General features: G+C 46.2%; 3 protein-coding genes and 3 long non-coding RNA genes across 6 annotated transcripts; 3 read left to right on the forward strand and 3 right to left on the reverse strand.

Annotated features, from left to right (window-relative positions):
* Positions 1 to 4,468: 4,468 nt before the first annotated feature.
* LOC120660483 (L-ascorbate oxidase-like) lies at positions 4,469 to 8,660 on the reverse strand. Its single transcript, XM_039939028.1, has 2 exons — positions 7,199 to 8,660; positions 4,469 to 5,601 (listed from the first exon to the last, which is right to left on the reverse strand). Exons 1-2 carry the CDS (start codon positions 7,949 to 7,951, stop codon positions 4,648 to 4,650), a joined length of 1,707 nt encoding a protein of 568 aa, XP_039794962.1. The 5' UTR covers positions 7,952 to 8,660; the 3' UTR covers positions 4,469 to 4,647.
* Positions 8,661 to 11,387: 2,727 nt separating this feature from the next.
* LOC120660487 lies at positions 11,388 to 12,130 on the reverse strand. The gene is made up of 2 exons (XR_005669624.1): positions 12,005 to 12,130; positions 11,388 to 11,957 (listed from the first exon to the last, which is right to left on the reverse strand). It is a non-coding gene; the product is annotated as an uncharacterized LOC120660487 (long non-coding RNA).
* A 1,334-nt stretch (positions 12,131 to 13,464) lies between these two features.
* Positions 13,465 to 17,235, forward strand: LOC120660485. The gene is made up of 3 exons (XR_005669622.1): positions 13,465 to 13,677; positions 16,832 to 16,997; positions 17,095 to 17,235. It is a non-coding gene; the product is annotated as an uncharacterized LOC120660485 (long non-coding RNA).
* LOC120662616 lies at positions 17,236 to 18,188 on the forward strand. The gene is made up of 6 exons (XM_039941727.1): positions 17,236 to 17,371; positions 17,446 to 17,539; positions 17,616 to 17,746; positions 17,824 to 17,905; positions 17,996 to 18,122; positions 18,183 to 18,188. Exons 1-6 carry the CDS (start codon positions 17,239 to 17,241, stop codon positions 18,186 to 18,188), a joined length of 573 nt encoding a protein of 190 aa, XP_039797661.1. The 5' UTR covers positions 17,236 to 17,238.
* Positions 18,189 to 18,346: 158 nt separating this feature from the next.
* On the forward strand, positions 18,347 to 19,551 carry LOC120660484. The gene is made up of 6 exons (XM_039939029.1): positions 18,347 to 18,491; positions 18,578 to 18,866; positions 18,937 to 18,998; positions 19,097 to 19,132; positions 19,221 to 19,272; positions 19,353 to 19,551. The coding sequence occupies exons 1-6, from the start codon at positions 18,484 to 18,486 to the stop codon at positions 19,374 to 19,376; spliced, it is 471 nt and encodes a 156-aa protein (XP_039794963.1). The 5' UTR covers positions 18,347 to 18,483; the 3' UTR covers positions 19,377 to 19,551.
* Positions 19,552 to 19,716: 165 nt separating this feature from the next.
* On the reverse strand, positions 19,717 to 20,932 carry LOC120660486. The gene is made up of 3 exons (XR_005669623.1): positions 20,682 to 20,932; positions 20,228 to 20,296; positions 19,717 to 20,137 (listed from the first exon to the last, which is right to left on the reverse strand). It is a non-coding gene; the product is annotated as an uncharacterized LOC120660486 (long non-coding RNA).
* Positions 20,933 to 21,182: the final 250 nt, after the last annotated feature.

Below are 21,182 nucleotides of genomic sequence, written 5' to 3' on the forward strand. Positions count from 1 at the left end.
GGACGTTAAATCTGCCTGCTTAAATGGCTTTATCAAAGAAGAGGTTTATGTGAAACAACCCCCAGGTTTCGAAAATCCCAAGTTTTCAAACCGCGTTTATAAACTTCAGAAAGCACTTTATGATTTGAAACAGGCTCCTAAAGATTGGTATGATAGACTGAAAATATTTTTACTGGCTCAGGGCTTTAAAATGGGATGTGTGGATAAAACTTTGTTCCTCATGCGGTCTGGCACTGATTTTCTATTAGTTCAGATATACGTGGATGATATTATCTTTGGTGGCTCTTCTCACGCTCTTGTCTCCAAGTTTTCTGAGCAGATGTCCAGGGAGTTCGAGATGAGTATGATGGGTGAGTTGTAGTTCTTCCTCGGGCTGCAGATCAGGCAAACTCCTCAGGGCACGTTCGTCCATCAAGCCAAGTACACCAAGGACTTGCTGCGGAAGTTCGACATGAGTGACTTGTTACCTCAGCTGACTCCAATCAGCACTTTGACGGCGCTTGATGAGGACTTGGATGGCGAGGCGGTGGACCAGACGGAGTACAGGAGCATGATCGGCTCCCTCCTGTACCTGACTGCGACGCGGCCGGACATTCAGTTCGGCGTCGGCCTTTGTGCGTGGTACCAGGCTTCTCCGCGCACCTCCCATAGGTAGGTGGTGAAATGCATCTTTAGATATCTAAAATTCACCCCTGAGTTTGGTCTTTGGTACTCTGTGGATTCTTCTCTGGTATTGGTGGGCTTTTCTGATGCCGATTTCGGTGGGTGTCGGTTGGATCGCAAGGTGACATCCGGCACTTGTCAAATTCTTGGTACATCTTTGGTGTCTTGGTCCTCTCGCAACTAGGCTAGCGTAGCACTTTCTTCCACAGAAGCTGAGTATGTTGCCGCTGCTAGCTGTTGCTCCCAGATCCATTGGATGAAACAAACCTTACCATGTCCGCTATTAGCATTGCAAAGAACCCTGTCCTACACTCCAGAACCAAACACATAGATATCCGGTTCCACTTCCTGTGAGATAACCATGAGAGATGTCACATAGACTTGATCCATGTCCCTTCAGAGAGGCAAACTGCAGGTATCCTAACCAAACCTCTTGAGCAGGTCACCTTTGCTCGCTTGCGAGGGGAGCTTGGGGTTTGTTACCCCTTTTGATCGCTGACTTTTCTTTGGTTAGTTTTGTAGGGTTTATTTGTTCTTCTCTTAGTTTTCTAGGTTTGGTAGTTGCATTGTACATATGCATTGTACATTTTTGCATTTTGCATTGCCTCACTTGCACTAGCATTCTTGTATACATTGCTATGATCTCCTAGTACCTGCTAGTGTGAGTTTATAAACGTGATCATGAATAGCTTGCTCCACTGTGTATATGACATCATCTGAGTTAAGCTATTTTGATTTGAAATTTTGAAAACATGGTCACCCTGTCTTGGCTACTAGCATGTTAGGGCATGTTGATATGCTTTGCTATCTCATTCATGCTAGTATAGCCTTTTGTTCAGCAATTCATACTTGACATGATCAAAAATTGATAAAATTGCTTGAATTGTGCTTGAAATGGAATGGAAAGATCCAGGTGGGATTGCTTGTCGCACTGATCGAGCTTTCGGGACAGCTCACTTTGCACTTGTGAGAACCCGGGCAAGGCTGTGCATGACTGAGACGAGTGTCTTAAGCTTCTGATTGCCTTTGGCATAGGCTTGGCCTCGTTGCTAAGTAAAGCATGACAAGTTTTCAACCCCTGGCATTAAAAATTACTTGATATAACTTGATTGCAAAATGAATATTTACACCATGCTTTGGATATTCTTGGCTCACCTGTATGAGTATGATTAGCACAGTTCTTCATTCCCTACTTGGTAGTGCTAGATCAAGGGTGATGCTTTTATTTCTCCTAAACTGAATTTGCCTAGCTCTATACTGATTTGATATACCCTGTTGAGCTAGATGCAGGTCTTGTTTATGGATGCACACGTGCTTGTTGCTCATATCCTTGTATCCCTGAATGCTTTCACTTACACCTCCTGCATTGCATTCATTGCATAGCATATGTTCAGGGGGAGTCTCAGTTTCAGGGGGAGCTTTAGGTCTAAGCCTTGATGTATGCATGTGCCAACAAGGGGGAGAAGTTAGTGATCGAACAAGAGGGAAATTGTTTGATTTTTCCAAAAACTTGTTGTGCACAGGGCTTTGAGAGTGCATACATGTGGTGAGAGTTGCACTGGTAAGGGGGAAATGCATTTTAGGAGGAGTTTCTGGGAGTTTCTGCTTTGTTTTGGTTCCTCGGTTCCTCGACATTTCTGCATGACTATGTCGAGCCCTGCCTCTGTCTTTGAGGAGTCATGCTTGTGTGTGATCGATTGCGTCGAGCCGTTGCCCTTGTCTTAGGGAATCAATCTCTGCTTGGTCAAGTGACTTGTTCTTGCTTCCTTCGAGCTTTTGTCACTTGTTCATGTTTTTCTCTTGCTTCTTTGTTCTTCTCAGTTTTTATTTCTCTCTTGTTTCGTTTGTGGTGTGTTGACAATGCACTCATCATGGGGGAGATTGAGCAATGTTGAGTACCTTCTCCTAGCTGTGATGAGTGAATTGTCAACCGTGCGGTGTGATTGTGCGCTTGGTCTTTGGTTGCAGGTACTCGGGCGTCGAGTGTCGACGGAGAGTTGCCGTGGAGGAGCTCAGGCCGGGTGACAGTTGTGGCATCCACTCCTGGATCGAGGGCGCAAACGGCGACAGAAGGCGGGTTTCTTGGTTTGCGCCACAAAACCAAGTAGGCGGACGGCGGTCGAAGACGCCAAGTCGTGGAGGCACGGGCGTCGGTCTCGAGACTGACGGAGGCGACGGGCGTCGACGGCGTCTAGGGCCTTGCTGCGGGCGAGGAGGTGATGGGCGTCAGGCGGCATCTAGGGCCGTCAGAAGGGCGAGACGGGAACAGCGTCTAGGGCCATGGCGTGGCGGCGGGAATCTTCCCGCGCGTGCATTTTTGGCGGTTTTCTCAAAACCGGCCACCTACACGGGTTTCGCGGACCCTCCAAAACCGCGGACCGGATCTTCATCCACACGGCGGCATCGCGGAGAAGACTTCGACTCGAAGAAAGAACCTCGATCGTCGGATGAGTCCATGTATCTTTTTCCGGTTTTGCCCGTACGGGCTTTCTAGTGTCTAATTGAGTCTAGAGGTAGTTTAGTCTTTTGAGTTGAGAGTTGTTGGGGTTAAATACCCCCTCTCCCTCTCTCTCTCCTGGACAGCACGCTGCCTCCCCTTCCCAAGCGCCCTCTTCCTCCCTTCCTCCTGTTCTTCTCCTTCTTCTCTAGGACTAGGACTTTGTGGATGGATTTTTGAGACTCTTGTACGGATATTGATTGGGAAAGGTGGCCCTTTCCTCCTTGTGCCCTCTGGGCTTTCGAATTGAATTCAATCTCTTGTCTTTTAGAGCTCTCGGTGTTTGAATCTTCCAATTTCTTGAGTTCTTCGTTTTGGGGTTTTTTCCACTTGTTGCTGTGGTCCTTGGGGCTCTTTTGTGCGGCTTGAATTGTCATATCCATGAGCTAAAGCTCCTGTATATCGTGAGCTCTCAAGAACTGAGTTTTTAGAAAACCCCGAAAACCCCGTTCTTGCTTGGTATTTCTTCGATTCCTCCCAAACCATGGAGTAATTCGTCGATTCCGTTCGTGGACGTATTCACAAGTCCTTTGTGATCATGCCTACAAAATTTGGTAAAATTTGGACTTGATTTGGCCACTCGATCATCGAGTTTTCAAAAGAACGCGGGCTGGAAAAATCGTTTCTGGGCACGGGCAGAGTTTTTCCTATCACCGGATGAACCGACGTTTCGAAAGTACCCACATCGGATCAACCGGTGAGTAGGATTCTCATGTGTTAGGGTTTTGTTGTTGAGCCGTTGCACCGACGAGTTCCTTTTGTCCCTCATTGGTTCAACCGGTGAGTGGTTCTGTGTTTTGTGCTACTCTGCGGGTCGGTTAAACCGACGATGTGCTCGCGTCGGTTTAACCGGTGACCACTAAGTTGTTTTGCAGTCCCTCTGGACAACTGCATCGGCAATTGAATTTGAATTTATCGGATCATCCGATGTTGCAACGTCGGTTGAACCGACGCTTCTTAAGCCTATGCATCGGTTCAACCGGTGCTAGCTTTTTACTGCTGCAGGCTCTGCGCATCGGTTATACCGACGAGGTGCCCCTTGTGCACGTCGGTTCAACCGTGTGTATACCATGCGTTGTTTCAGCTGCTTCTTCTTGCTGTTTGCTTCCGCGCTACTTCTCGTTTGTCCTAGGGTTGTTTTGTGTTAGTGTAGCTCCTCTATAGCTACTCTACACTTCACCTAGGACTCTAGGGTTGGGTGTGTACTTGGGATCTTAAGTCGAGCTTCAGATTGCGATAATTTTTTATCGGCTCTCATTCACCCCCCTCTGGTCGCCTTTTCGGTCGCTCAGGATGAAACAAAAAAAATGTCAACCAGAAATAGCCGAATTAATCAATTTGTTAGTCTTGCATTTGATGATCGATCGACTTAATTAGAAAAAAAATGAATGGTGGTACACCCAAATCGATCGATCAGTGCAAGAAATTTAACCCGTACATCAGGCGGGGAGACCTTGGTGGTGATACTCAATGAGTGGGTCGATCGATCAGTGGCCGTTGTTCTTCCCGCACCCCGTGACCTCCCGCGGGAGCTGGGCGAGCCGCTCGACGCCTTCCTCGAAGACGATGCCCATCCCCATGAAGAAATGGGCCTCGATGTGGCAGTGGAACGCCCACACGCCGGGGTTGTCGGCCTTGAACCGCAGCGCCGTCCAGCCGTAGGGGTGCACGGCCACCGTGTTCTTGAGGACGGGGTCCCTGAGGTTGTACGTCGCCGGGTGCACGGCCGGGTCGAAGCGGCCGATGCCGTAGTCGAGCACCCAGAAGTCGTGCCCGTGCAGGTGCCACGGGTGCGTCTCGCTGTTATTGGGCGCCAGCATATTGGCGTTCTGCAGCACCACGTCGACGACGGACCCGAACCGCAGCCGGTACAGCCCGTCGCTGGTCGTCGCGTTCGGGTTCGGCTGCACGGCGTAGATGTCGTAGCCCCGGTGCGCGTACGTCTCCGGCGGCGGCCGCCTGTCGAAGGCGCCCAGGAGGCCGCTCTTCATGGCCACCAGGTACGGCGTGTGGGGCAGGGTGAAGGAGACGTTGTTGAGCGCCCACTTGGTGCGCCCGCCGATCCTGTTCTGGGTGTTGAGCAGGAGGATGGTGCGGTCGGCGCGCGGCGGCGGGGGCTGGACGTGCGCCGGGTGCGCCACCGTCGCCACGCTCTGCCGGAACCGGTACATGGTGTCGTTCCAGGCCGGCCCCGTGGGAGGGGTGGTCGGCGGAGGGCGGCGGGGGCTGCTGCGCCCGCCGTAGTAGCTGAGGACGGCGGTGCCGGTGGCCGTGCCGGGCTTGCGGCTGACGACGTTGGAGGCGAGCCAGTAGTTGCGGTTCGGGTCCTGGTCGGCCTTGATGAGCACGGAGTAGGTCTCGCCGGAGTAGATGTTGAGATTCTTCACCACGAACGGCTTCACGTAGTGCCCGTCGGCCTCCACCACCGTCATAGGGTGGCCCTGCATGCATACAGTGTATATGGTCAGTCAACGTAGAGGTGATGGATTATGGCTGTAGTGGTGTCCGTAATCCAACTTTGATTTTTATATATTTTTAGCTCAAAATTGTATGCTCTCTCCATTCCAAAATGTAAGTCGTTTTGACTTTTTTAGATACATTATATTTTCTATGTATCTAGACATAATGTATATCTAGATGCTTAGCAAAATAAATATATCTAGAAAAGGCAAAATGACTTACATTTTGGAACGGAGGGAGTATATAAGAATAGTATCCGACCCTTTTAATCCAAATCAAATTTTAAGATCATTTCGCACCCCTTAGACATACACTTATACGATGAGTTGTTTGATTATCAAAATTCAAATCATAGTCGTTCTCTGCTGTTTCAAAATGGTAGAGTATAGGGGCGGATCCAGCGGTGGGTCTGGAGGGGCTCCATCCCCTCCTACTGCCGCTGGATCCATGGAGCCCCTCCTAAGTCTCTTCTACAATTTTTTTGATATGAATATACTGCGAGAAGAGGCTAAAATTGTTTAGAGGTAGAAGAAAACCCCTCCTAATAATTATCCTGTATCCGCCACTGTTAGAGTATATATATTGTGCTACACGTCAACAACGATGGGAGTGCGCACCACATCCAACAGCCATTGGATTTTATTCGGATATCGCACTAGCGCGCGGTCAAGCAGTGGTACCCGAGATATACGGGGTCCGAACATGCATGCGTGCACGTATAATGGCGCGCTTATTTTACAGTGGACGAGACAGAGCAGGTGGACGGCGGCGGGGGCTTCCTTGGAAGCACCGCCCCCAACGGCTAGTGGTGTCGAGACGACCACATCATCCTGCTTCCGTGCTTCGAGCTTCCGCTCATGTGCGCGCAAGCCATGGTTCCTTGCTCGGCCACGGATATACAGTATATATAGTAGGATCCAACCCAACTCCCACCGGCCGCGCGCCGGCGTCGTCTCTTTCCTCTCGCATGCCCCGATGCCCGGCCACGCGGCGCCCCGCTTGCCGCCGCCGGCAGCCGTGCCAGCCGCGCGCACAGCCAAAAGGCGTGCTTCGCGGCGTCCTCGCCGGCGGCGTCTCCTTGGAGGTGCATGCACGGCGCCGTTGTTTATTTCGTCGCTAGCTAACAACCAGCCATGCTCTCTGATGATTAAGTTAATTCGGTGGTTCACAATCAGGAATGCAGCAGAGGGCTAGCGTTTAATAACAATAATCTGTACTATTGATAGAAAAACGTACGTTTAATAATCTCGCCGACTATGTTTTCTTTTTTTATTGAGATCAGAACAAAACGGGCTATCTTCCACGCATTGTACACGTCTTTGGCTGTTGCGCCTGGTTGGTTCCTTATGGGGGTTTCAGTAGTAAATCAGAATCTTTAGGGAACTGGTTGGTAGCTAGGCATCCTACTGCCAAATCTGGCCGACAGTTTGTAAATTTCCAAAGCTTACTATTTTTCATATTTATGTTTGTCGGCATTAAAAAAAATCTTGCATGGTTTATAGACGACGCTTTTCTTCATATCGCATTGCAATGGAGTGTTGATCGCTGATCGATCAGATTCAGAGGCAACGTGCGTACCTCGATCTCGAAGTTGAGCGCCGACAGGGACGTGACGCTGGCGATGCGGAACCTGTAGGTCCTGCCCGGCACGACGGCGAACACCTGCGGGGCGCACTCCGGGTGGGTGGCGTTGCAGGCGCCGGCGGCCATGGCGGAGCAGTTGACGAACCTGCCGCGGCCGTTGATCAGCAGCGACTGCGGCTCCCCGACCCAGACGATGGGCACGGACGCGAGCCCCGCCGCCTGCTCGTAGGCGCTCCTGTGCCACCAGTCGTTGAGCAGCACCTCGTGCTCGCCGTCGTACGCGAACGGCTCGGCGTCGGGCCCGCCGGGCGCCGCCGAGACGACGATGAGCCCGTTGAGCCCCGCCGACCGCTGCATCCCGTAGTGGGCGTGGTACATGTAGGTGCCCGGGCGGTCGACGACGAAGGTGTAGGTGAAGACGTCGCCGGGGAGGACGGGGCACTGCGTCACGCCCTCGGTGCCGTCGGCCCACGGCGTGCCGATCTGCCGGATGCCGTGCCAGTGGATGGCCGCGTTCTCGGTGAGCAGCGCGTTCTTGACCCGGACCACCACGGTGTCGCCCTGCACGGCGCGGATGGTCGGGCCGGGCGTCTGGCCGTTGATGGTGACGGCGAGCTTGCGCGCGCAGTCGGAGTGCTTGAACTGGTAGCTGATCTCCCACTCGTGGTGGCGCGTGGCGGCGCGCGCCACCGCGGCCAGGGAGAGGGCCAGGAAGAGGCAGCAGAGGAGGCGCGGCGGCCGGCCCATTTCTGAGCAGAGAAGGCGCTCGGCTCTCCTCCTGTAGTAGCGGCTTTTCTCTTGTCGCTGTCAGGATCTCAGGGACGGGAAGAAGTGTGTGCGGCGCTCCGGCGCCGGCCGGATGGGGAAGGTGGTTTGGAGTGCCGGCCTGTTGCTGAATGCTGAGGCCATGGGCGGAGCTAGGGGTATGCCCATGTATTCCTTGGCATACCCAAGATTTGGAAGGAAATACTAGTAAAGATATATAGATGTATCTCCAAGAGTCTTTCTAAAACACACTATCTAAATTATCATTTGAGGAGCCTTCTATATTAAAGTTGTTTTCTATATGTTTTCACTCTCCAACAGTTTTTATATATCTTGTGTACACTCTAGAAAGCCATTTTCGTTATCTATCTTTAGTTAGCAAGAAATACAGAACAGGGGATGGCTACATTTGGATAACCACTTAGAGAAACTGTTGTAGGGTATTTTTCCATCAAAATCTCTATTCCTAGCAACGAGAGAAAAGATATAGAGAGTCTCTTGGAGTTGCTCTTATACTGTCAAATATGGTTCATTGGCTCAATACACCAAAGCTCACGAACCAAGCCTAGAAATGCAGAAACTTACGTCCCTCATGTGATCTCAACGCTGCGGAGGACCGCTCGTGTCCTGCTATGCGAGTCGCGTCCAGTTGGTGCTCGGTGCTCGACGGGACGGTGGCTCTCCGCTCGGATGCTCCCCCCACACTGGTGATCGGCAACCGGAGACCTGACGGCCTCACGACCTCATGTCCTCGCCCACATGGGCCATGGCTTGCGTCCTCTCCTGCTAGCGCGAGTTGCGAAGAATAGAAGGTGCCTACCACCAGCCCACCGGGCGCCGGCGGCCAAGACAACGACATCCAAGGCCCTCCTCTGACCGGTGGCCCTCTCGAACCGCTGTTCTGTAATATTGTTTAATTATTCATGTTTAGAACTTAAATTTTGGTTACTATTATATGGATTTGTTATGATCATTATAACTTATCGTCTATTATATTGTGTATTTGCTTTGAAACTTGGCATACCCAGCCGCAAATTCCTGGCTCCGCCACTGGCTGAGGCAATAAGCCGGTGTGTGATGAGGTGATCACGGGAGGTTGCTGCGTATATACATAGACAGACTATAAAGAGGGGGATATGATATGATATACTATTCTGCATTGAGACTTGAGAGGCAGGCATGCCAGGCCGCCTCCGCGTTCTTGACCGAGACCGACACAACCAAACCTCTTTGATTGTCTGTAGCAGTTGCAAAAGGTAACTTGTTCGACGATAGTTTATTCTGTGGCCAGCCCAGCAGACCCACCGTCAAGCGAGCCATGGTCCGATGCGACGCGGCCATTTGCCCATTTATGCTTGTTGCGTAATTTGGGGGCGTCACTGCTGAGCCAACCACGTGAGCCGAGCCGAGCTGCAACCGCTGGTGGCTGGTAGTCACGGTCATTTATGGAAAATGAATGAACGGTAATTAGTTCGTGCACGCTGATTTCGGGAAATCGAGTTCAGGTACGTCGCCGCTTGCACGTAAGCTAGTGATAGAGAGGGTGAGGGTTACGATGACGCATTAGCATGGTTTAGTGTACACGTGCATGAGTTACGAGAATTCTAGAATGAGAGTGTGGTAAATATAAAACCAACGAAGGTAAATATGCAGGTAATTTGAAACGAACATGGCACCATTTATGCCATTTCGAGTGATTTTGGTGATCGAATGACAACACAACACTTGAACTAATATGATTGTTAAGATGACCATTCTCAGACTTTTAGGTTCAAGTGATGACAAAGAGAAAGAGAAGATAGGCGTAGCAAGGCCGCTCTTCGGTCCATAGCACCGGAAGAACCAACGCATGAGCATCGGTGCATCCGATGGTTGTCGGAAGAACCGAAGCCATGGCAGAAGGGAATCGAAGCCAAGTCAGCTTATAGGCACCGGATGAACTGATGGCTCAAAAAGGGGCATCGGTGCATTGGACGTACTATGTTCCAGAGACGATGCAAGTCGCGCAAAAGCCAAGTCTTCAGCACCGGTTGAACCGGTGAAGCATCGGTGCATACCATCGGTGTAATGACGTCAGCAGAAGAGTTGCGTGCTGTGAGTGACTGGTTTAACCGACGGCTAAGCATCGGTTCAACCGGTGGTCACTGTGTCAGCTGTCAGGAGTTCAACGGCTACTTCGGGTTATGAGTGACCGGATGAACCGACGCTAGCCCAGCCAGAGGCATCGGTTCATCCGGTGATACGCAGAATTTTGCTGACCGTTGGAGTAACGGCTACAAGACTTGGTGTCCTATATATACGCCTCACCCCGGCCATTTGAAGATTGCTGGAGTTGCTGGACATCCTACACACACACCCAAGAACATCTCCAAGCCATACAAGAACATCAAGATCATATCCTTAGCCATTAGCACACTTTGAGAGTGTTGTGTAAATGATTAGCTCTTAGTGAGTGAGATTGCAAGGCTTCGAGCCTTTGTGTTGTGGTTCATTAGCGAACCAAAACAAGAGCTTGGTGCGCCGGCACCTTGGAGCGTGAAGCTCGCCGGCAACGTCATCGACCCTACGACTTGGTGTGGAACGGCGACGACATCTTTGTGCGGGGGACGTGGAGACCCCTATCCTTTGTGGAGAAGCTCCTTAGTGGAACCCGGGGCCAAGGTGACCGTGATTGTGTTCACGGAAGAGATTTGGTGGCCGAGTAGTAATACTCTTAGTGAGTGCTACAACAACATGGATGTAGGTGTGCCTTTGTGGCTAACCGAACCACGGGATAAACACCCGCGTCAAGAGTTTGCTATCTCATATCCCGCTCTTTAAGCTTCCGCATTTCATACTAGCATTTTGTATGCCTTTGCTTTCATAGAGTAATTTCTTGATAGGAAAGTCTATAGGTTGCTAAACTCTTTTGGGATAGGGGTTTCACACTAGAACAACCTAGTTGCACATCTAGATAGCATGTTTTAGTTTAAGTTTTGTGCAAACTAGTTGGAGCCATATGTCTAAGTTTTTATTAGTGCCTAATTCACCCCCTCCCCCTCTTAGACTAGAGCAACCGATCACTTTCACAATTACGTTAATCCAGCTACAACAATAATATAACAAGATGAACCAGTTACTAGTATGGTTAAATTGTTACGATAATTCAAATACCGTGAGACGATTCTGACAAACCGGTCACTATAATAATAGATGAATTACCACGAAAGTAGATATACAAGATTTCACGATAACAATTAGGAAAGTTCAACTACGTTAACTAGGGGCGCAAAAGCTTGCATGCTTCCAAGGTTGCTGACGACTTCATCATTCTCTGGATGTTGTAACTTTCGTACCACAAGTTGGGATCATGATCTTCAAATGAAGAGATTGATTTACCATAAAATAACTATAGTAATTCGGATGGCTCAAGACGACAAATAGAACGAGCGTCAATGCGCCTTATCTGTGATTTACGATAATGTTTTATTTAATTTGTGCATGGAGCTTCAATACATAACACACCCATGCATTTGTGCATGGGGTAAACAAAAATAGAAGTACAAAACAATAAACACTAGGCATGCATATATCATGATGAAGGCCTGCGGATGTTATCGAGCCGAAAGCTTCTTGATCATGCTCAGTGGGTTACTGGATTGTAAAACATGCAGAGGAGAGGCTTGACCTGAATTGAGGTACCTTTTCCTGCATTTGTAGTTTGACAAAAATTTGAAATAACGAACTAGATTGCGCTGGAAGGTAGGCAATCATACAATATAATTCCCAGTAAAAAGAAAGACAGATCTAGCTTGCCAATAAGAATGATCAGAAATAATAGCTCCTCTATAGCGGCAATGGCAGCTGCGAGTGGCCAGTAGGTGTAGTAGATGCCTCTATGAGGTCAAGTAAAGGTGTTTCGTGCACAATTTATTAACAAAACAATTAACATAAATATGTACGTGGTGAGGGAGTTGGTCCATCAAAAACTAGTTCCCTGCTCCCTGACCTCTCTGCTGAGTTGGTCCATCAAAAACTAGTTCCCTGCTCCCTGACCTCTCTGCTGATAGCTGAAGAAGCCCACCCAAAACTATATCTTTCAGATAGCACAATTGACTAGTTATTTGCAGCATACAACTCAGAGCAAAAATCTAGGATAGTAGATGGCTAATTGACTATCAGGTCAATCTATATATCTTATATAAACAGAACCCACTACCTGTCATTTATTGTATTTCTCTTGACATGCAACCCGTCCACGTCATCTTCGTGTCATCTCCATGTCATCGGATCCGGTAAGCGCACCAACGCTCAGTGCACCGAATCACCATGTCATCGGATCCGGTAAGCGCACCAGCGGTCAGTGCACCGAATCAGTAAGCCGCGGGTTCCTCGCCCCGCACCCGCGTCGCCCCTCCTCGCATACCAGCTCGATGACTGCGACGGCGCCCCTCGCATCCCGCGCCGGCCCTCGCGCCTCCGTGGATCTCGTGCGCACCGTCGCACCTGGGTTGCCCGGTGCAGAGCAGCGCGCCCACCCCTTCGGCAACACCCGCACCTGCGCGGTGAGCCTCCTGGATCCCGCCCCACACCCAGCAGCCTGGATGCCCCCTCCACCCCGACGCTTGGCCTGGAGCCGACCATCTGGATGCTCGAGCTGGCTGCCTGGATGATCCCCCTCGACGCTTGGCCTAGATTGAATCGACCAGACGAAGCGTTTGTTCTATAATCCAATATATCCACCATCTCACACAAGACCATTCATCTACCAGGAGCCCAAGAGTTTGTTCATGCAAAATTATGATTCATTTATTTCCCCAACAGATTTTACTACTCTATTTCTCTTCCCAGCGCATCTGGATCCTTCCTATTCCCCTACATTTTTTCCTGCTACCGGCAGTTGTAGCAATATGTCTCCTCCGTCTGCTGTGTGTTGAGGTAAGAGATGATGATTCTTCTTTTGTTTTGATTCCCTTTATTTTTTCACCTCTCCGCCAACACCTAGGCCGCTGGCACCGTCACCGGGCGTCGCGGGCCGATGGCACTGTCGCAGCCGACCACTTCCACCGCCTACTCGCCGCCAATGCCCCCGCCGCCGGCACCGTCGTCGAGCGTCGGGGCCGACCGCTTGCACCACTTGCTCAGGCTACCTCCTACGCCGACCCTTCAGTTGCTCGCCCTCCTCCTACCCCACCCCCACCGGCATCCAGCGCCTGGCGGATGGCACCCTCGCCCCTACCGGCATCCAGCGCCTGCCGGACGGCGGACGGCACCCACGCAATTACTATTGCGATTCTTCTATTCTTCCTCCGTTCTGTCGATATTCTCTTCTTCCTCTGTGCTGCCGCCGCGACTCCCAGCTTGCTGCTCCCACGAGTGTTCTACTATTGGCTGCTGTGCTGGCTTGATCTTCATTTCCGCCTACAGATCCCCCTCCGTTTCGTCAGCCTCTAGCAGGGACATATTCCTTCCCTTATTCCTTTTTGTTCAGTCTCTTTGAATCCTGCCTTCTCGATACATTAAATTGCTAATGTTCTTCTTTATTTGCTTTGATGCTTCTTAAATGTTTGCTGAAATGTTTAGCTAGCATATCCAACATTTTCCTATTTGGTTTAGGTTATTACTGATGTATAAACCATTCTATTCTAATTTAGTTTACTCTTCCATTCTAGATCTCATTTTGGGACAGGTGCACTACCTCTTCCTGATCGTGGATACGCAAGCCTCAGGTTGGTAATCGTTCATTTACAATGCAGTCATTCCTCTGATTAAATATTGTGCTTAGTCTTATGTTGCTACTTTCCTTTATTTTAATCAAAAAAATTTCTACCTGAGTCTTATGCATTCCCAAATACTAAAAAACATATGCAATCAGGTTAGTACTACTTCGTGTACACTGCAGTGACACCTTTGATGAAATTGAAATATTATACTTAGTGTTATTCTGCTACTTTGCTTTTTTTTAAAAAAAATTCCTACCTCAGTCTTATTCATTCCCAAATAAAAAAAACCATGTGAAATCAGTTCATAATGGACGAAGGACCAAGTACTTCAAGAGAGTCAAGACGTCCAGTTACCCGTGGCCGTCCACGCCGCCGTGCATCACAAATTTACTCTAAAAATGGTTTTGTGAGAAGACAACCATCCTTGAAAATGGTTTTGTCCAGTATGCCCGCCCTAACAATGGTTTAGTTGTCACCAAAAACAATGTTGATATTGACAACACATTTATTGTTCCTCACAATGTTGACCTGGTAGTTAAGTATCAAGCTCACATAAATGTAGAGAGAGTTAACCATGATGGTATGCACAAGTACCTTTTCAAGTATGTAACAAAAGGATTTGATTGTGCTAGAGTTGGATTTCATGGCAATTCTTCAACCCAAGGCTCATCCAATGACACTGTTAATGAAATACAGAATTATCTAGAGTGTCGTTATGTGACACCACATGATGCTGCTTGGCGATTGCTTCAATATGACATCCATCATACAGATCCATCAGTAGAGAGGCTCCCTGTCCACCTGCCTTTTGAAAATAGTGTTGTCTTTACAGAAGAAGATGATCTTGAAGAAGTCATTGAAAATCCAAACAATTTGATTACTAAACTCACTGCATGGTTTGAAGTCAACAATCAATTCCCAGCAGCAAGAGAACGCACATACATTGAATTTCCTGAGTACTTCACATGGCATTCAAATGGAAAATTTTGGGATACACGAAAAGGATCCAACAAAATTGGTCGTATAGCACATGTCAATCCTGCAAAGGGTGAAACTTATTATTTGCGCATGTTACTCCACATAGTCAAAGGCGCAAAATCATTCTCTGAAATACAAACTATAGGAGGCCACCAGTACCCTACATTTCGTGCAACATGTGAGGCTTTAGGTCTTCTTGGAGATGATCAAGAGTGGTCCCATGCTCTCACTGATGCTGCACAGTGGGCCACAGCTAAACAATTGCGACAACTTTTTGTCACTTTGTTGCTATTTTGTGAAGTAACAAATCCTTCAAAACTTTTTGACGACCATGCATCACATATGAGTGAAGATATCTTATACCAGATCAATCGCAACTCTTCCCAAACAAATAATTTTGTTCTGGACTCCTTCGTTACTTCTTCCCTCCTATTTGAATTGGATAAGTTATTAAAAGATGCTGGATATTCTTTATCTCATTTTAACTTACCCATCCCTGAATATATTGGTACTGCATCCTCAGACAATAGACTTATATTAGATGAGCTTAGCTATGATATGCCTATCTTGGAAGCATCTGTAGCTGATGATATTCCAAAGCTAAATAACAATCAGAAGGATGTCTTTGATGCCATTACCAGTTCTGTTATGAATAATGAAGGCAGAACATTCTTTGTTTATGGATACGGAGGTACAGGAAAAACTTTCTTATGGACAACTTTGCTTAACTTTGTTAGGAGCAAAGGAAAATTGGCTCTAGCTGTTGCATCATCAGGAATTGCATCCCTACTACTTCCAGGTGGTCTAACACCACACTCACGATTTAAATTTCCTTTGGACATACGTGAGAATTCTATGTGCAGTATTAAGAAAAACACACATCTTGCTGAACTTATTCAGCAAACATCTCTAATTGTGTGGGATGAGGCACCAGTTAACCATAAGTATCTTTTTGATGCATTGGATCGCTCACTTAGGGATATACTTTCAGAGAACAGACCTAATGCACAAGATAAACAATTTGGTGGTATAACTGTTGCACTTGGTGGAGACTTCCGACAAACTCTTCCTGTTGTCCAGAATGCAACAAAACGCCAAATCTTAAGAGCTTGCATAGTTAATTCTTATTTATGGCGGCACTGCATAGTTCTACAGTTGACTCAAAATATGAGACTAACATCAACATTCCTTACACCCTCTGACAGAGAAGACCTTCGGCTGTTTTCTGAATGGCTTCTACGTGTTGGGAATGGTACAGAGCCTTTTATTCAGATCCAAAATGAACCCAGCAGTACTTACATACAAATACCACAATCGCTTCTTTTGCACCCAGATTATAGAAATCTTGATGGATTGATTTCTTTCGTTTACTCATCTGGATGTCAACCTACAGATATACCATCTTACTTCTGTGATCGTGCAATTTTAGCTCCTACAAATGAAGTTGTGACAGAAATAAACAATAAAATGATTTCTCAGTTGACAACATATGAGATGTCATACTATAGCTCAGATTCAATAGACGACACCTCAACCAACCATTCTACTTTGGAGTCACTATACCCGACTGAATTCCTGAATACTATTACAATCAATGGCCTTCCAGAGCATGTCTTAAAATTGAAAATTGGTGTTCCTATAATGCTTCTACGCAATCTTGATCCCTCCAGAGGCCTTTGCAATGGGACCAGACTAATTGTCACTCAGCTTACAACTCGTGTCATTGAAGGTGAAATAATCACAGGAAAAGCCAGGGGTTCAAAAGCATACATTCCTCGCATTATTACTACATCAAATCAATCCAAATGGCCCTTCAAATTGAAACGTCGCCAATTCCCAATACGACTTTCATATGCTATGACCATCAACAAAAGCCAAGGACAAACACTAAACACAGTCGGTGTATATTTACCATCTCCTATCTTCTCACATGGTCAATTATATGTTGCTTTTTCCCGAGTAACTTCACCTAAGGGTCTGCGAATAGTAATTGAAAACAGCCCTCCTTTATTTGAAGATTGCACTCATAACATAGTATATGGTGAAGTCTTCTCACAAATTTGACCAGTATCATAACCTATTGTTACAGGTATTTCTTCAGTTACATCCCAGTTGCTGCTTGCTATTTTTGTTATGTAATTTCATTATAAATTCCTCTAATTTATCTTCGCCCTTCTTTCAGACGATCCTTAGACATGAGCTCAATGACAAAGCTTGCAGACATTACTTCAGGGCAGCAAAACTGCAAGGTCTTAGCCCGCATTACAAGACTATGGGATTCTAAAAATATGAACTCTAGAGCTGCGGATCCCCTCATTAGCATTGATGGTGTCATCCTTGACGAAGATGTACATTCTCTATTGGCTTACTTTATTTTTTCCAGCTAATTTGCACATATTTATACGGATTAAGCATAATCAAACCTCCATTTCCTTTTGGATCCAGGGAAAAATGGCTCACATTAGTGTCCCCAAAAAACTTGAAAAACAGTTTCGACCTTCACTCACTCAAGGATCTGTCTATATGTTTACAAACCTCATTGCTGTTGATACAAAACAAAAGGCATATATATATCACCATCAGGACTACATGCTCCAGTTCCAACACACCTCGATGGTTAATCGTCTTCAAACACGAGGAGGAACCATCCCCAGATTTGCATTCAATCTATGCCCATTTGATCAACTTCCATCAAAAAACATCCGCTCAAAACCCCTCATAGGTATTTCATGCCCTTCTATCTTTACCTAGAATTGTTTGTACCGATATATCTTAACAAAGCTTCATTTTTTACAGATTTAATTGGAGTCATCAGTGATGTTGGTCCATATGACTTTGCTAGCCCTACATCAAATAAAAAACTGCGAAAAATCCAAATTTGTGACCTAGAGTATGCATCTTCACAAAGATATGATTTTCTAGCAACCTGACCACTATCCTTCTTATGAATATTTGTACTATGATAGGGAACAAACGCAACAATTGCTCCTCTGGTCTGAACATGGTGAATCATTTGATGGGGACAACATCATTCAACAATCCAAAAATGGAATTGTGGTGGCAATATTTGCAGGCTTAACTGTAGGAAACTTTTCAGGTTAGTAATTTAAATAATTCTTTCTCAAAACTAACCTTATGCATATATGCCCTCTATAATACCATCATACTTTATAGGACAAATAGAGGCATCATCCAGTTCTGCAACTCAAGTATTCATTGACTCGGACCTTCAGGAAATCGTCAAATTTCGTGAAAGGTATGTTTCTAGAAATGTTCATCTCCAATATTAGTGAAACAAAAAACTATAGCAAACAAATTAATACATACATAACAATGTTTTCTCAAGCTACCAATGGGAACCTCCAGCTTTACAACGACATTTACCTCAAATTCTACAAAAATCACCAATTGAAGCAGCTGGTCAAATATACAAGATTGAGCAGCTAACTGCACTGCAGCCTTCCTCTTTCCAGGTAACACTACATGTTCCTCATCACATAACGATTTCTGGAACTGCTACCTTACTTCTGTAGCAATGACTTTGAGCTAATTTTCGTACATTGAGTTGTTTACTGTTTAGTCAAACATAGTCTGCTCTTTCTTTACTATTCTGTCCTGACAATGAGTTTGTCCTAAACCAAATTATACTACTGCATATTCTCATTCCTTTCTCTTCCATGCAAATAACAGAGGGGTGCTACATATAGTTGCATCGCAAAGATAACAGCCATAGTACCGTCAATAAAATGGTACTACAAAGCCTGCCTATCTTGCAAAATAGGATACAACAGCATTTCAGAAACTCCAAGATGTGATTGTGCTACTTCACAGCCCATGCCTATGTAACTTCCTTATTTCTCAAATATGTTTTCAAAAATTTCCAAACCAACATATTAGTCACATTGCTAACACTGTATCAATACAACAGGTTCAAGCTTCCTCTTGCACTTACAGATGATACAGGAAGCATAGAAGCAATAGCTTTCTCTTCCATAGCTGAAGATTTAGTAGAGCGTAATGCATACCAAGCTTCTCAAAACATGAAGATACATGCAACAGACCATGCAGCGTCTTTACAAACAGCTGTTGGGAAAATAAGACTATTCCACATAGGAATGAGTACTGATATGTCATCAAACTTCTCCATTAAATATGTCATCCGGAAGAGTTTTCCAATCGACAAACCACCCTCAACATCACTTCTGTCACATAATGAGGTTAGCCAACTATTCTGAATGTATCATGTTATATTTATTACCATATCTTATGGAAAACATGTGTTTTCAGAATACACCTGCATCGCCTATATTACCTCTTCCAGCAACTAATGACACATCCAGCGTCACCAGGTTTTTTTTTAAATAATTACAATTTAAAATTAACTACCTCATGTGTATTTCTAATATGTTCTAACTATTTCATTTTTTCCTTTCAACACAAAACCAAGTTCTGCTGCGAAGAGAACTATAGACTTTGATCATAGGTACACAGTTGTTCAAGCACTCCTACTTATTGCAATTTTTTAAAAAATTTCCATTTGCCTGGTATTGATATTACACCATTCAATTCAGCGAAACACATGCACCATCCACGCCAGATGATGCAAAACGTCAAAAAAATAATGTAAGTGCTAACATCCCTCACTCCCTCACTCATTTTTATCACACCCATTACTAACACCCTATTATCCTACACCCATGCAGATAACGATAGTGGACAATCCATAACTTCACTTATCCAAGATAGTCGATACAAAGTCCAATCACTTCACAAAATGATGCAGACATTTCCATTTCCTCCTAGAATAAAATTAAAGCAACCTTATTACCTATTATGGTTCCTCTTTTTATGAGTTTCATCAACTTCAACTTATCCTTACATTGACTTCAATATTTAATCATATATCTTATATACATGTATATCTCCAATGCTATCCCGCAGCAACGCGCGGGGTATTCAACTAGTTATTGTAACATCCAGGTGCAAGGCTGAATGGGCACCACAAACATGGTAGCCTATATTTGATCAGAAATTCGGAAATAAACAAGTGACAAATGCTGAATAAAATTGAAACATGGAAACTCTAAAAGATTAATCGATTATTGTACGCATAGCATGAAATACGTTAAACTGTTGTTTTGACTATAAATCAAGTTTCATGAAAAACATATTGCTTCCTTGCTCGTCATCCATACAGCTCATAGTAATACATTTAATTTACTAGATGGGCGGCAAAAGATCCTAGAGATGCATATTTACAATAATTCCCATGGCTATATATGGTAAATGACGTTCAGAGAAAGGTAGTTCTAAGTTCCCAACATAATAATGTGGTGACCAGAATGATGTGGATTGTTTTTCAGTGCTGTTTTTCAGTGGTGATCCTAGAGATGCATATTGTACGCCAGTTTGCTTGTTGTAACGCTGAGCGAATCACAGGCGTGATCATCATTGTTAGTATAAGAATAAATCTCCATCCCAGTGGTGACTGAAAATCAAGTTTAGTACTTTAGTCTGCAACGAATTGAGGAAATTGGCGGTCGATCCAACAGCAAAACATAAGTTATGTATCACAAACCTTCTTCCTGCGCCCAGATTTGCCCAGGTTTAGGTCGGAGCTGCGGCTGCTTGAGCCCATCACGGAAATCTGCATTAGTCGTATGGGGAAACGGAATTGGAACGGTGGTAAACAGTGGCGGAACCAGAATTGAGTTGAACCCCGGGCCGAGTTTTAAATATAGTTGTGACAAAAATCAGACGTCGACAAACTCATAGTTCAAAAGATACACGAGAACATAATGGAAGTTCAAAAGATACACGAGAACATAATGGAAAGAGAGAAAACATACAACAAGTGTCATCGCGAAATAGTATATTTATTCTTCTTCAACAATTTTTTAGACTTATTCAACAATTTTTTGGGCCGAACCCCGGGCCATGGCACGGGTGGCCCGGGGTGTACATCCGCCACTGGTGGTAAAGAAGAACTATTCTTTTACCCAGCAACTTAGTGGATGGATTCGAAGCTTTACCTCCGTCAGAACAACATTGGAAAAAAAGGATCCCATGGAGCGACCAAACCCATCACCGGTAGTGGCTGCAGATGCCAGGAACTATTACGGTGACGCGAATGGTCTCGAAGCCCTGAGGAGAGGAGGCTGCATCGATACCACCTCCATCGGCGGCTTGTGGTCCTGTCCGGCGGCGGCGAAATCAAAGGAATGCGGGGATTAGGCAGATTTGGAAAGAAAGCAATTTCGGGGCACCGCTGATCCTCAGCGCTCGGGACGGGTGGCTGGGCTGAGCCGAGCCGTGGTCATAGTTGTTGAGCCAAGCCAGGATGGGGGCGGGCCACGCGTGCGGAAGCTGGGCACCATCAGGGTGCGTCCACGTGCACTGGTGCATTGGGTTCGATCCGGCCACAAAATAGGCTATTCTATAGCCGGCTACAAATAAAAAGTTCCATATATATATATTGGATTATTCAGAGTAAGAGTCGGGCATATACTTCTTCTGACCTGAAATGTAAGTCA

Source organism: Panicum virgatum, chromosome 2N (assembly GCF_016808335.1).
Source record: "Panicum virgatum strain AP13 chromosome 2N, P.virgatum_v5, whole genome shotgun sequence".
Classification (NCBI taxonomy): domain Eukaryota; kingdom Viridiplantae; phylum Streptophyta; class Magnoliopsida; order Poales; family Poaceae; genus Panicum; species Panicum virgatum.